Genomic DNA, 15,284 nt, shown 5'->3' on the forward strand with positions numbered 1-15,284 from the left:
TCTGTTTCTTTCCTTCCTTCCTCTCTCTCTCTCTCTCACTCTCTCGTGCACGTGCTTTTAAAAAATTTTTGTCTTTATTTTTTAATTTGTTCTAGACATTATGACTTTCTCAAGGAGTGCTCCAGTTCTGAACCAGATCCCTTTGCGTGGTCATGCCTGTCAGTCTTTGGTAACATATGGACACTTTGGTGTGCCAGTGAGGAGGGGAGGAAGAGGAGCAGAGGTGGCTGAGTAGGAAAGGAGCAGGAATGTCTCGGTCCGAAGACAGGAGCGCTCGCTTGCCATCATCTGAGCAGCACGTAAAGGGAGAAAGTCAATGGGCCACAAAGACAAGGGCTGTGCAAGGCTGGGACACCACTTCCTGGAAGAGCAACCGCTGCCAGCCGAGAAGAGAGAAAAATAATTAGTGATGAGACAGATCCAGACCACATCAAACAAGTCAGCGCACATCAGTGTCAGCCTCTCCTCCCACGCCGAACCACGAAGCACTTCCCAGATCTATTGGAAGATCTTTCTAGCCTTCCCTGGACATTCTTAAGGCTTCCCAAAGTTATTTCTTTTCCAACTCAGGAGAAAAGGTTGAATCTTAGTTACTTTTGCAATCCAACCCTCCTTTCTTCCCCAGAAATTCAACTTGAGTCAAACAAAAGGTTCTGCTTGTGTTTTGGTTACAGCTTGGCCATCCTAGGCTGAAACAGACCTTTAACTGCACCTGAAATTTTGAAATTTTTAGGGTGTTCTGACTTTTTTGATGTTTTGTTTCCCCCTTCACCTTTGGAGTTAAGAAAATTGCTGAAAGTGACTCTTCCTGAACAAGATTTTTCCTTAAAAAATAAACAAGACAAATTGAACCTTGCTCACAAGTGCCTATCTGGCTCTGGTTTGCATACGCTGAACATCTGCTCTCCTGCCTACCTGAGGCATGTTATCGAGGGCACAGGCAGGACTAAGGCATGAGGCACATCAGTGATTCCCACCCAAGGACTAATGCCTGCGTAGTGCTTATGCACCTTGCTGTGGCTTCAACCTATGGTGCACCTCAGTGAGAGTGGGATTGTCTCCATTTCTGCAATGCTGACACCAGGATGATGAGGATGGACTGGAAAGCGGCTAGTGGGATTTAGCTCAAACACTCACTATCAGGATCAGGAGGGAGGTGATATACAGCTCGGGTAGCTTGCTCCCATCCTGTATGTGCAATACCCTGCCTGGCTGTCCCTCTCTGCTCAGAGGGCAATGGGAAGAAGCTCCAGGCCCCAAAAGGCAGATTTTTTTTCCTGGAGAAGGACTGACTTAACTCTGCAGAGGCCATTAGAGCCTGCAGAAGGTCCTTCCCTTTCCAAAGCTCCCATACCTGGGGTTTCCAGGAAATGAGATATTGCAGAAGCCTTTAGCTGCTTGGGGATGACAGCCCCAACCCAACATACTGGTGCAGACTCCAGCATGCTGGTGTCTGGCAGCACAGTCCCTACAGGATCTGGTTGTTCCCCTCAGCTCTTGCTAACTCATGACTGTAAAGAACAAGTTCAAGAGCCTGACTGCCCCTCTGCTGACTTCTGCTGATGGAGTCAACCATCTTGTTGAGTCCCACCAACACGTCAATGTACTCTGAAATTAGCTGCCATCCCTAGCACATGCGTTCATGTATGCACTCCCACCGACTCCTTTTCCTCTGATGCACGCACACTCTCACCCTTATTTGGTCCAATTGGCTTCCTTGGACAGTCCCCCTTTTTCAGAGTGACATCATCGATGGCAATGTCCCCCTCGTAGCTCGTGCCCCGGACACCTTCGAAGATGATCTGCAAGCAGAGCATGGGATAGAGCCCAGCGTGAGGCTGCAGTTGTGGAAGACCCTTCCCGTGCTGCGGGGCTCTGCAGAGGTGAGCAGGGCACAGACCAGATCTTATCAGGTTCCCAAGTGAATGATTCCTTCCTGTTTCTCCAGCACTCATAGGATCTGGAGAGCCAGACCCCACTGCTTACGGGACCAACCCCTGTCTGCTGAGCATCTGTAGAGTAATAAATGAGCATGTGGAGCTCTCCTTTATTAAGTGTGCTGCACTAACAAACCAACCAACACGGAACAGCGCTCCCAAGAGTAACTAAATTCTTATTTATTATTTTAAAGTACCCAAAAGCATGCTGGGCATTTTGCCACAGTGCCACAACTTACCAGCCTGCACAGACCCAGCTCTCACAAACAACCCTACAACAGCAAAGTAGCATGTTGGGCAAAAACATCAGCAACAAAAAATCCAGTAACAAAGCAGCCCACTTCCTGGGTACGCATACACGACTCGATGAGCAGATACAGAGTGCCCAGTTCATATTCATAAGCTGTCCTACAGTCCTAAATGGGGGGACAGTGGGGGTGGGCTCTTGCAGCACACGCTAGAAGAAACCTCTAGCTCTCAAAGTCACTTTACACCAACAGGCCAACATCCCCCAGCTGCTCAACACCAAGAGACCTGTCACACAGACCTGGTACCAGAAGGAGCTCTTTGACAAGCAGTTTCCAGACCAGCAATAATCAGAAAATGTATAGTGCCAAACCGATGCTTCCACGTAACAACGTTGGATGGCTTCAGAGAGAAGTGGATTTCTGTGCATCCACCAAGCTCTTGCCTTGCCCCAGTGACCCTGGGGTGGAGAGCTCCCAGTGCCCTCCCTGTGCCCGACCAGCCCCTGTGCCACGGAGGCAGATGTCTACTGGGAAGTCTCCTACAGCCCATGGCACATGGACGAGACAGGTGGCAGGTGGCTCCTTGGCTGTGGACCTGACTTACCTGGAAGGGCCCGGGTGGGTTGATGGGCACATGTGCTTGCTGCCACATGTTCCCCCGGTTCCCACTGAGCGACCAGACCTGGGTGTCGATGGCTCGCTTGTTCCGTACGCGAACTAGCAGGTTCAAGGAGCCTGCAAGAGAGAAACCGGGCACTGGCGTGCCGGGGCAGGCAGGCAGCCCTGCCTGCTGGGCTGGCCCCCGGCGTAGCGCTGGGGCTCAGCCTCAAGCCACAGCCGTATGCCCCAGCCAGCCCAGCCTGCAGACCCCCAGCAGTAACCTCTGGAGGGAGCCAGCTTTCTCCTGGGTTGATGGGCAAATGCCACTGGCAATGTTTCATCCATCTGGGCTATCCAAGGGAGGACACAGACCCAGATGAAGACAGAGAGGACAGGATGAGGAAGAAGCAGTCTGTAGCATGGCTGGGGTGGCACAAGAAGGGGGTGACAGAAATGCTAGCTGCAAAGGACCTCCAGAGGCATCCTGTCCAACCTCCTGCTTGAAGCTGTCTCCAGCTCTACATGAGGGCAGCATGGCTTTGCCTGGCCAAGTCTTGAAATCCCCTGAGGAAATCTACTTTTCCTAATGTCCACTATGAACCTCCAGCGCTACCAGTTGTGGCCGCTGTTCCCTATTATATTATCTAATAATATCGATAAGAGTTTGGCTCCGTTATCTTTGAAATTGCCCTTCAAACAGTGGGGGCCAAGGACTGATAGCAGCCTCCTCTTTGCCAGACTGATCAAGTCCAGCTCCCTCAACCTCTCTTCCCTAGGACCTCTGCTCCTGGCCCTTGGCCATCCTGATGTCCCTCCGTTGGATCTACACCAGTTCCTCTACATCCCACTTGAACTGGGGAGCCCAGGACACGTTTGCCTCTCCCCATTCACCACTAACACCTGACGTATGCTATGCAGCTTACAGCCCTCTCCCTGCCCTGGCCCTGGCCATCAGCTGCAGAAATACGACCTGTGTCCTCAGTCGCCGTTTGCCCTGGAAGCAGCCTTGGAGCGAGCAGCCGTTCTTTGCTAGCACTGGGCGGCATTGCCTGTACCACACTGCTTGTACCATCCCAGCCCCATGTTTTCAGAGGGACACAAAGACCCTGTGAATCAATGCTGACCTCAAGTTCTTTCAAACAAAGCAATTCCCAAAAGGTTTCATCTGCCATTAAACCAAAACCAAGGCCAAAAAATCTCAAACCATTTCCAGTTCTCACTTTGAAAACAGTGTCACAGCCCCCTACCCTCCACCCACAAACGAAACCATCTCAGTTTGTCTTCCTACAGCATCTTTTTAGTAATCTCCTCAGATGACTTTTTTTCCTTTTTGTTTCAGTGAAAAAACATTTTTAAACATTCACTCAGAGTTGACCTGAAAAACTTTTTCTCTTTTTTTTTTTTCAATTCAGCTGGCAAACCAAAAAATCAATCACAACTCTAGTCACGCTGTTGCTCTTCAGTGTTTCTGGTCTCCGTACACAGACATATTACACCTGAGAGCAGAGAGGCAATAATAACCCTTACTTATATGTCCATAGTCTGTCTGCGCTTGGGATGCTGCATTCCCGCCCAGGTACGCCCTTCTGAGAGGCAGCAGCGAGAGGTCAGGGGAAGAGACAAGGAAAGAGATTTTCCTATATAACGTCCCTCCTACATGATCCCCTGAAATTATTCATTCTTGGCACATCAGCTGTGGGGGCACTGTGTGAAGGACAAGGACTTGGAAGTAGCCCCGTCAAGCGCCTGGCTGTCAGAAAGCAAGAGATACATCACAGGGAGTTCAGAGATGCATAATAAAGATGATGAAATGTTTAGATTTTGAGTGGCTGACTTACAAGAAAAGGTTAAAAGAATGAAATATATGTATAATTTAGTGAACTGAGGAAAGAGGGGCATGTTATTGCCTGGAAAAATTCAGAAGCGCTAGCACTAGGGCTAGCTGAGAAAAATAGATGAAGGCCTGATGGGACAGGGAGTGTATGCAGTTCCCTTCCCTGGTGGCACCCAGTTTGGGATGCACACCACAGCCCAAGATAAGGAGTGAAATAACTTGTTTCTCTCTCTCTTGAGACCAGCTGGCACTGCACCACCTTGGGGAGACAGAGCTAAGCGAGTGGGATCTCCCTCTGGGAAAAACGGTGCCAGGGACGAGAGAAGTCACTACGGGAGCCTCCGGCAAAACCAGCTTTGAGCCACTGGTTTCTTGGTGTCCTCCCTGCCCTCAGGAGCTTCCTATGAGGGAAAGTCTCTCTAAGAAGGATACCTAGTCCTCATGGAGGCCCTTGGCCAAACTGATGGCCCACACAGGGACTACATAACCCCATAGAACAATGTCAACAGGAGTGAGTTCAGAGCAGCTAATTACAGACGCCAGAGCCAGTGAAGTGAGAGACTGAGAGTGAATGAAGAATTAATATGAAGCTGCTAGCAAGCAAAGATTAAAAACAACCGTTGTCTATTCTACCCTCATTTGGGGACTTGCAGCTAGAATCTGCCACGCGAGAGCCTAGCTGCGTAGCCAGCACTGGGACAAATCAGGCAGCAAATGAACTTTGATGCCCTAGGAAAAAAGCGAAGGCGAGATAGAAGGAGACCTAGAGGAGAATCTGGAATGCAAATTAGTGCCCTCAAAGCACTGGCTGTGAATGCCTGGCCTAAACCCAAACCAAGCCTGAGCATAACCTGGCTGATAGCTCCATGTCCTTGCAGCATCAGGAAAAAAGTTTCAACCTTTTGGCCCCCGAATTCCCTAACAGAACAATACTGAATACAGGCAGCATTCTTCAAATGGTTTGCAATTGGAAAGGAAGCTCCCGTATCTGCCCACAACCTGCAGTGTTTCACCACCCTTGTCTACACATGGAAAACTGAAGGTCAAAACAGAGGAACAGCATGCCCGTGACTGTCTTACAAATCAGGGTTGTGAAGGGGAGCCAGATCTCATAGCCCTACCTGCAATCCCTGCTAAGTTACAGAGCCTCCGTGAGGCTGGGAAAGAACCCCACCACCTCATTTTCCCAGTAATGCTGCCTCTGGGAATGTGCTTCTGGGAGACATGGCAGAGACTCTAGGACTTCAAACTAAACAGGGATGAAGCCTCTACCCCATCTGAACTGGGTCCACAGGCATTGTAGATGTTAAGATTGTGCAGGTCTTCTACTTTATTCCCTTCTACCATGTGTCAGTCTGCCACAGGCTGCCAGTCAAGTTTAAGCACATGTAGCCTGTGATGGAGGTACTTGGAAATGAACCTTCAGATCTGAGCTCCAGGCACAGCTATAAAACATTGCAGTCCTGGACTACAGAAAGCTCCAAGTCATCTTTCCAATTGCTCAGAGCTTCTTTATCTCCATTTTCCAGTCTGGCCCCAAAAGCCAACTGTGTGATGGAACAAGTGCTGCAGGACTTTGTGTTTTCCAAGGGAAAGCTTTGGGTCCAACCCACTGCCCTAAAATCAAACGTTGTTCCAGGATCCCCCTTACAGTCATGAAAGTCCATAGATTAAGTCTCAGGCTAAAAAGGGAGGTGGAGCCTACGTAGATATTGACATCCGTAGCTCCTGACCTCTAGTGAATTCACACCTGCCCTCACCCACCTCCATGCAACCTAGCAATACCCATCTCATGCCTTATTAACTATCTTCACTCCCTGTGTAGCTTTCAGCATGTCACACAAGTTCAGACCAAACCAGCCACCTGATGCTTGTAGGGTGCCCCACCTAGAGCACAGACTATATAGCCAAATCCCACTTTGCAGGAGGTGGCCAATGCACGATCCATGCATGTGTGGCGTGCGCGGAGCCCATTCACAGCTGTGAACTGACTTGCCACGTGATCCTTAGCAAACTGCTTTTACCTACTTTTATCTGCTGACACGGTATGATGATGATAATCAAGAAGGATAACAACACTCACTCACTTAGAGGGGAAGTCAGAAACACAGTAAACATTTTACGAGACCTAAGCAAGAAGACACTAGGGAACAGAACTGCCTGAGCTCTTCTGCTTTTCCAGTGGTCACAAACTGAAGAAGAACCAAAGTGGGACCTGCTCTCCAATGCCAATACGTCCACCAGTGGAGATGTGAAAGGCCCATCTGGGATGTTCTCCAGCACCAGCTGTTGCAGACACCCTTTTTGCCTGGTTTTATATTACAATCATGCCTAGTTTCCTGTATCAGAGTCCAAATCCAGCTGGCCAGTTTTGTTACCTATTTCTGTTGTTGCTCCTTCCCCATCTCCCCTCTCAGATGTGTCTGGCATTTCCTAAGGGCACCTGCTGATGAGGCACACACAAAGACAAGCCGTCTATCTGCTGCTAAATCTCTCCAGCTGACCAGAGACAGACAAACACAAGGGAAATCCCAGGACACCAGCAATCCTGTTGTTACCTCTCCCCATACAAGGCAATCTTTGCATTTGTCTTGTAATCTGTATTATTCCTTCTTCCCAATCAAAAGGGAGAATAAAGGCCAGTGATGAGTGATGAGGAATCAATTACAGGGAGAGTGAGCTGTACCTTCTGCTGGCTGCCTTTAAGACCAGAGCTGGCATTTCAAAAGAGTGGCACTCACACAAAAGAGCACCAGCTGGGCTGCCAGATACAGTAGCCCAAAGGATGCCTTTAAATGTTACCTTCTCACAACAAGAAAAGGTCTTCTCTCAGTTTCCACGGGATGGGGACTTCACTGTCGCATTGAATAGCAGTGTAGATCCAGAAGAGCCAGCGCAGGCAGCGCTGGGAGGGAGGCAGGGTCTGTAAGGGCAGGGCCACGGGCACAGCCCGTGCAGGATGGCAGAGAAGACAGAGGTTTCCTCAAGAGCTCTCCACGGGGCAGCTGGCGGGGGTTAATGGGGGGTGATGGGGTGGGGAAAGGCTGAGGCACAGCTCAGTTCACGCAGCTCGGATGGAAGGCATGCAGCCGGAGTGGCTAGGGAGCAAAGGGAGAGCAAAGCTGCATGCTGAGAGATGGGGTGCTGTGCCAAGGGCAGCAGAGCTCCGTGGGATGGGTAGGGAAGGCTGTCGGGATCCACAGCCAGGAGCTGGGCTGGCCGCAGGCTCGCACGCAGCCTGGTCTCGCTGCGACTCCCTGCTGCACTCCTGCAGGATCCCTGCTCCAGCACAGGGCAATCTCAGGAGATCAGCTATCCATGAGAAATCCTGGCTGCAGCCCCAGTTTAGGTTTGGCACCCAAGTGGGAATCCAGGGCTGGAAGCCCCCGTGGAAATTCCCATAGCATTTCAATTGCACGCAAGACAGATTGAGATAAGAAGAAGAAACTGATTCATGGCAAGAGATGTCCAGTGGATGGAAAGAGATACACGGTGTGGAAAGGACTCAGACCTTGTAGTACCTGGCAGAGTCACTTGCATACCCAATATGAGGGCTAAAACCAGGCCAGGGAGAAAAGAGCTCTTACCTTTCTAACGGGCTCTGAACACTCCCTTAAGTGTTGTTTAGTATTAACACCACTGATCACAAACTAAAAGCCCAAAGCTTAGTGCAGGCAAATCCCAGCAGTGAATGACAGTCCCCAGAAAGAATCTATTACTGTTCATAATCCCTGCAACAAACACAGGTCTCTCTCCCTCTCTCATTTAAATGGATGTTAATGAATAGCAGTCAGTGTCAGGCTGGTGTTCTCAGTTACAGTGCTGTGGTGGGAAGTTACTGCTCTGAGAGCTAGAAAGCAGAGGGTGGAAAAATAATCGTGGCACAGACAGAGATGGAGAAATAATATCAGCTTGTACTGAGTCATAATTTCTAGGAATGTAAGTTGTCTTTGAGCCATGATAGGATGTATTTACTCTTTCACAGTCTCTAATGATGCTTCACACATTAACATATGCGGAGTAAGACAATTAAAGCCTCTCGGCTGCTTTCCACTCCTGATTACAGAGAACTTTATCTCTACATGTCTTTAACTGATCTCAGCTAGGTGTGCAGGGTCCCCTGTGTCCAGTCACAGCGTCACTACACAGACCCCTTCCTGCAGCCACCGCTTCAGTAACTTCAAAGCAGGAGGGTTCAGAGAGCTCATCAATAGCGAGAAAATGGAGTCTCGGTCAGAGTTTGGAAAGCACTGCTATCCCACCTCTACTCACGGAGCATCCCCATAGCCTTTAGAGAGGCACTGAGCACGTTCAGTGCTATGGGACACTGTCCTTCTGCTTCATTACAATGGGGAGGCTATAGTGAAAGGGATCAGGGGAATCAAAGCCTCCGGTTTCCTGCTGTGGCTGGGACTTTCTGGGGATATAAACAGCAATATGATAAGTTTTGATTGGCAATGTTTCCCCTACAGCAAACCTGTGAAAATTACTTATATCTGGCTACAGGGAATTTTCTTTGGATCTCACTGTGGATTTAAAAAATCAAAGAAAGAAACACATTTCCACCCCTGACCTCCTAAACCACCATCAAATGAGGATGGGCTTGAAGCAATATCCCCTGACATGGCAAAGCCAATTGCACAGATTGATCTATGATCCATCACTATCTGACCTGTCTGGCATGCATATGAATTTTGGGATGGAGGGAATGGACCAGCAGAGAAGCAACAACACTGCACTGTAAAGAGGCAAAGTGGGCACGTGGCTGGACCCCTGGGGGGGACATGCTGGGTGGGGGGACCTGGGGCATGCAGGCAGTGGGGTAAATGCAACGGTATGGTCATGTCTGCCTCGTGATGAGGAATGCGAGTGCTAATGGGAGGAAGGCAGGCAAACTACAGCTACAGCTCCTTCTCTCCAGCATATCCCCACCTGTCTGTGTACATAGAGAGCAGATGGTGATATGGTAGGAGCAGACTTGCAATGGAGCTGTGTTTGAGCTCCTTTGCTCATTTGATCCATGGTCTAATTAGAAAAAGTGTTGGCATAGAAAGATGAATGACACAATACTTCCATCTTTGATGCTGTGTGTATAGAACAAAATCCTGGAAAATTCCCTCAGAGGTTGTTTGTGACCAGTAACAGGCTTTCTATGCATGGACGACAGGATGTGGTTTAAGGAATTACAAAAAGGGAGAAAAAAAAATCTTCACGCTCCATAATGTTAAATTTATGCTATCTCAGAAGAACAAAGGCCCATCCAATATGCAGCCAGAACAGAGTAGAGAGAGGGTACAGAGTCTGGCATTTAAAAGACAAGAATCAGGAGTCCTCAGGCTTTTTGCCAACTTCACGTCCGATTCATTATACCATCTTGCTTAATCACATCCCTTTCCCATACTTAAACATTTTGCAGGGGACAATGTGGACAGACTATGTCCTTCCCTACAGGACAGATGGGGTGTCTGACTCTCAGCCCCAAGCCCAGCTGTGTTTTCACAGCCCCTGAATGCCGCCGCGGGCAGCAGCTCTGCTCCCATGTGCCAGCTCACCGCACTGCTGTACTGCTCGGCGCCTGCCCACGGCCAGCGCAGGAGCCATCAGGGCAATTCACAGCGGATCTGACCCCGGGATCAGGCTAGGAGCAGGTTCCCTCTGCCTATCACCTGCCGAGCCACGGTCCCCCTTGCCTTCAGTGCAGACCCTCATCCTAATAGTGACCAGGTCCTCAGTTTCCCCACATGTCCTGGAGAGCTCCTGCCCTCTGTAGGCAGAGGGAGACAAGCAGGCAGGATGGTGCCCACCACTCTCTCAGCTGGACATGTGCTTGTTTACAGTCCAGCAAAGCGGAAAACAAACGGCATCATGAGCTGAGCGAGTTTCCGAACACCTGCGCTCCAGCACACGTCCCCCTCCCTCGCGAAGCCCGGCAGGGAGAGCGTGCACTCAGCCCGCGGGGACCAGACAGCCTCTCCAGAGCTTACTCTTCCCAGCCCCAGCTCCGGGGACACAAGCGCTTTCCCAGAGAGGCGGTCACTGACCCACATCAACGGGACTGGGAAGCACCCAGTAATCTCAGCGTCAATGATGGGAAGGACCTTAGAGTGTGTCCCCTGCTTGCTTACTGAGCAGGAGGTGCTTGAGCTGCCTTGCTGGTCTCTTTGCTCCCTAGCAGCCCTGAATGTGCTGCCAAGCCCTGTTCCTGCACGGGGATGCTCCATCATGAGATGGAGATCCCCGCTGGGGTTCATCCTGCCTTGCTACAGCCCCCTCCATGCTGGTATATGCAGCACGCTGTCAGAAGGCACTGTCCGTATGCAGAGAAGCTCCCATTTGCTCTGTGTCCTCTGTGCCATGATAATTCATGCTCACGCTCCAGGTCCTTGCGTGACTCCCTCCATAACCAGTATGTGTGATAATTTACAACATCTGTCTGTCCATGCACCTCTCTACACAGAGATTCTTTCTCATGGGATTTCTCACTCTTCAGGAAATACCACCAGCCCCAAAAGGGAGGAATTTGCATTACAAGAAAAACCATATATTTGTCAGAAATGTCTCCTGTTGTTTTATACTCTAAGCTTGCCTCAACAGCTTGTTTTTATCCAGAGATCCTTGTAAAGGCTAAGGATGTGCACCCTTAGAGACCTCCCCATCTAAGGAGAGGATGTAGCTATGGAAAGAAGTTCTCTTGGACATTTTGAGCAGAACTCCATCTCTAGAGATTGAGAAAAACCTGTACCACCCCTTATCTAGGACTTGCCCTTTTGCTTCTAGCACGGATCCCCCCATACAAAACCACACACAGGATGTAGCCTGCCTGAAGTCACGGAGCAGGATGAGATATATCCTGGTCTAAATGCATTTGTGCAGCTCCTCTTCTATCCATCCAGCCCTGAGAAAGGAGTTATGACCTTCCCATAGCCACTGCTTCTACCTATGTAGCCAGAGAGTTCGTCCTTGCCTTTTGGGAGCTCTCCAAGCAAGCCTGCAACAATACGATCTACGTAAATGCAGAGCAGGCAGAACCAGACTCTTGCCAGACAACAGTGTTGCATTCCTTGCTGAGCTTGAATAGATAAACTAAACAGTTGGATCAAATCCTTGTTTTCATCTGTTTAACAGAAAAAAAACCTTCATCGGCGGAATTCTGTTGGGAGGGAAGATGTACTAAAGGTACAAAGTGTCTGGTCAGGGAAAGCTGGCCGTAGTAGCAGAAGGAAACATTTCAGCAGAGCAAGGGGAAAGAGTGATTCAGGGGTAAGTTCAGAGCTGGTCACTTGTCAGGGCCACGGCTGTGTGTGAGCCCCGTGCTGCCTCTGACTCGGCCCCAGGCAGGGCAGAGGGAGCCCCGGGTGCTCAGCACTGAAATGGACGCTGCCGCCTTCGTTTCTCTGTGCAGCTCCTGGCAAGCAGGATGGGACGTACCGGTGGGGATGCACCTGCAAAGCCCTGCGTCCCTCAGTGCAAGGCGGGCAGCTTCTGTGGGCAGCAAAACAGCCCAGCCCTGCTGCCTTTATTGTGGCCCTAATCCTCCCAAACACGGCACCATCATGACCTTGTGAGCAACTGTAGGACTATTTCTGCACCATTTCTGGTGGCACGCGGGGCAGGGGGACAGAAGGCATGCGAATTAGCCTTTATGGGGCATGTGATGGGGAAGGGGGGCTGGCCCCAGCTTCAGCTGACAGCAAAGCCACCTGCACAGGGTGTTGGTATGTCCAGACAGGGCTCCAAAAGAGGCACAGAGGGTGATTTGGTGGGGTCAGACTCTTGTTTGTCCTGAGTAGGAAGACAGCCAGTGTTGGTCTTTGTCAGACACACCAAACTCTCTCTTCTCACCTGGCAGCCTGCATCACTCACCACTCTCCTAAAGTTGAGCACTGTAGATTAGAGCATCTAAATTAATCTATCTCAAACCCCAGAATGGATGGTCTGGATTATGGTCCTAAGGCCCTACAGAGGGTAGATGCCAGACCATCATTTCTCATTACAAAGGCCAAGTCCAAGGCAGGACTTGAGACCTACTTTGGTGAAGCAGCTGTGAAGAAGAGGCTCCATAGGCAGCAGTGCTGGCCAGCCCATGGACAGGATCATTGCACTTGCTCTGTGCCTCAGGACAGTGAGCTGCAGCAGCCCATCTTTCTTCCCCTCCAATGTTTTCTGGAGTCAAGCAGTCTGAAGGCAGCCAGGCAGCTCCTTCCCTCTTACTGCTGCTGTACCTGGTGGTCCCCAGAAGTGCTGGGTACTACCTCAGGGAGGAGAGGCCAGCCTGGGGGAAAATGGGAGTATGAGGAATGTAGCAAGAAGGAGACCATGTGTAGGCAACTTTTCCCACCAATTTTGCAGACTCAAGAAATGGAGTGAACCATAGTTGCTGTGAGGTCTGCTTGCTCCTTGTTCACCCTTTGTTTCGTGACATGCCCAGATGCCCCCAGGCAAATGCTCTCTCTTCTCCCAGCTTTGATAACGGACCCTTTCATCTTTGCCACCAGAGACAGCTGGGTCCTTTGCGCAATTCATGTGCTCTGCTCTCAGACTGAAGTCTGCTTCATAGACACTGCCAGGTTTAAAAGAGCACAACAGTCAGGGGGAGTCTGCCTGCCTCCCTTCTGTGGGCAGGCTTTGCAAAGACCTCAGCCAGAGAGGAGGGAGCCTCCCAGAGCCCCCAAAATACAAGTGGTGTGTGTGGGAGGGTTCCTGACAAAAACCCTGCAGAAGCAGATGCACTTATGCTGAGGAAGACTTTGCCTGTCTCTTCTCTATCCCTATTAACAACCTATTTCCCCATCATCACCCAGTCTGTGGTCTCTCAGTCCCGGGAGCCAAGCACAGGGCAGCTGCACGGCTGCAGGGCTTGCAGCAGATGGGCTCTTTTACTGCGATGCTGAAGCCAGCAAGACAGCAGGAATAAGCAGCTGAGATCACATATTCTTCCTGTTGAACTGAAGACACCACTCAAAATCTGTTCTCTGGCCTCCTCCTCTGCCTGACCCAAGGAGATGCGAGAGGTGAATGTTTCAGGCCTGGGAAGTGGTTTGCTGCAGGAAGGCTGTTAGAGTAGGCTGTGTTCCCAGCTTTGAGGCAGGATGCATTATAGCAAGAGCGTCCTTTCCGCTTTCATGCCTGGCTGTACTTTCACCAGAAAACTTCCAGGGGACTGTCTGAGACAGTGAGACTCTCAACCTGGATCTGCAAACTCCTTCAATTCAAGTGCTGGGGTGCCTGTCATCCCTGCAGAGCTCTCTTTGGGAGAGGCAGTCCCTCCTGGAAGTAATGGTGATGACTGACACTTGTTGAGCATTTTTTTTATTTTCTGGGAAGCATTTCAATACATGTTACAAAATCATGTCTTGTTGAAGTTCAAGAACAGATCGGGATGGTTGCACAAGTAGTGCAAGATAGTTGTGCACTCTGGCCCCCCAGCCTTTATCCTGTCAGAGCACCCAGGGGGGGCTCCAGATGTGCGCCGGGAATGACCAACTTCAGTCTCCACTTGTACAATTATGGCACTGGTGAAATAGTTAATGGTCCATGGAGAGAACAGAAGAGTGACCTGGGAGTGCTGAAGAAATAGCAGGATATGCACTGAGAGCTCCCGTTTCCTCTTAAGTGTCTGTTAAGTTTTGTTAGCAAAAAGGGTCTAGCAATTTCAGGGTCTGAATAATTGATGCAACACCTGATGTCTCAGGGGATGATCAGGTTGCAGTATATCCTTACAGCTACTCAACTCTGCGCAAGGCTGCTGCTGCTGTGAGCCAAGTCTGAATGGAAAGATGCTTTGCTGAGAGCCTGGAGGAAGGGAGGGGGGATCATAGCAGCTTCCCACCAGACGAGTAACAGCGACTCAAATCAGGTGAGCAGGAGCAAAGATGATCTGTGGGGATTCAGGGCATCTGCAAATGAATTGGTGTCAGCAATCTGTGCCCCTGACAGCCTTCCCAACACATTTTGCAACAGGAATGTGGTCAGATCATGACTGGTAAGACAGAAGAAAAGGACTTTTGAAGAAGGCAACACTTCAGTGGCTATCTGCACTGGGAACTTAATTTAGTAATGCACTTTTAGCAAGGGGTGGGGAAAGGCAGGGATCAGTGCACCCATATTCATGGCACTAAGCAGAATGCCTGCATCAACATGAAGACATGTTATTCATGGAATAAAAGTGATATATAGCCAATCCATATCTGAATACCTTTCCCTCCTCTCCATGTCTTCTTCAGCTTTACAAGCCAACCTCTTTGGCTTAGGGATGACTCAGTTCCACATCTGCAAGCCGTGTCAAGCATGCTGTTGGTGCTCTTTGTAAGTAAACATCCAATGAAGGTGTAGACGCATAGTATTTACTGGGCTCTGGCAAGAGTAACTGAAGGGAGTTCTCTGCCCTTGGTTATGCAGGAAGTTTGATTAGATGATGTATTGGTCCCATCTGGTCTTAATAATCTTTACATCTATGGCTCTAATCCAAAGTTCACTGAAGTCTTTAGAAAAACAATGACTTCAACGGTCTTTGGTTCAGAGCCACTGTATTGAACAGACAGAGCTTGAAAGACACTTTACAAATATGTGGTTATCTTGCCAGGTACTTATAATCCTTGCTCATGATCATGGTATTTGACTAACTTCCCAAAAAACCAAGCAGATACTACCATAAGAGACCACAAT

The 15,284-nt window shown here is 49.8% G+C and overlaps 1 protein-coding gene across 1 annotated transcript in view; it reads right to left on the reverse strand.

The window, feature by feature from the left end:
- Window positions 1-284: 284 nt before the first annotated feature.
- MDGA1 (MAM domain containing glycosylphosphatidylinositol anchor 1) overlaps window positions 285-15,284 on the reverse strand; it is a 147,806-nt gene continuing 132,806 nt past the window's right edge. The window contains exons 15-17 of the mRNA XM_072858179.1: window positions 2,790-2,920; window positions 1,694-1,802; window positions 285-376 (exon numbers count right to left, since the gene is read on the reverse strand). Of these exons, the coding sequence (XP_072714280.1) occupies window positions 285-376; window positions 1,694-1,802; window positions 2,790-2,920 (332 nt within the window). The remainder of the gene's footprint in view (window positions 377-1,693; window positions 1,803-2,789; window positions 2,921-15,284) is intronic.

The sequence above is a fragment of the Ciconia boyciana genome, chromosome 3, assembly GCF_034638445.1.
Source record: "Ciconia boyciana chromosome 3, ASM3463844v1, whole genome shotgun sequence".
NCBI classification, from domain to species: domain Eukaryota; kingdom Metazoa; phylum Chordata; class Aves; order Ciconiiformes; family Ciconiidae; genus Ciconia; species Ciconia boyciana.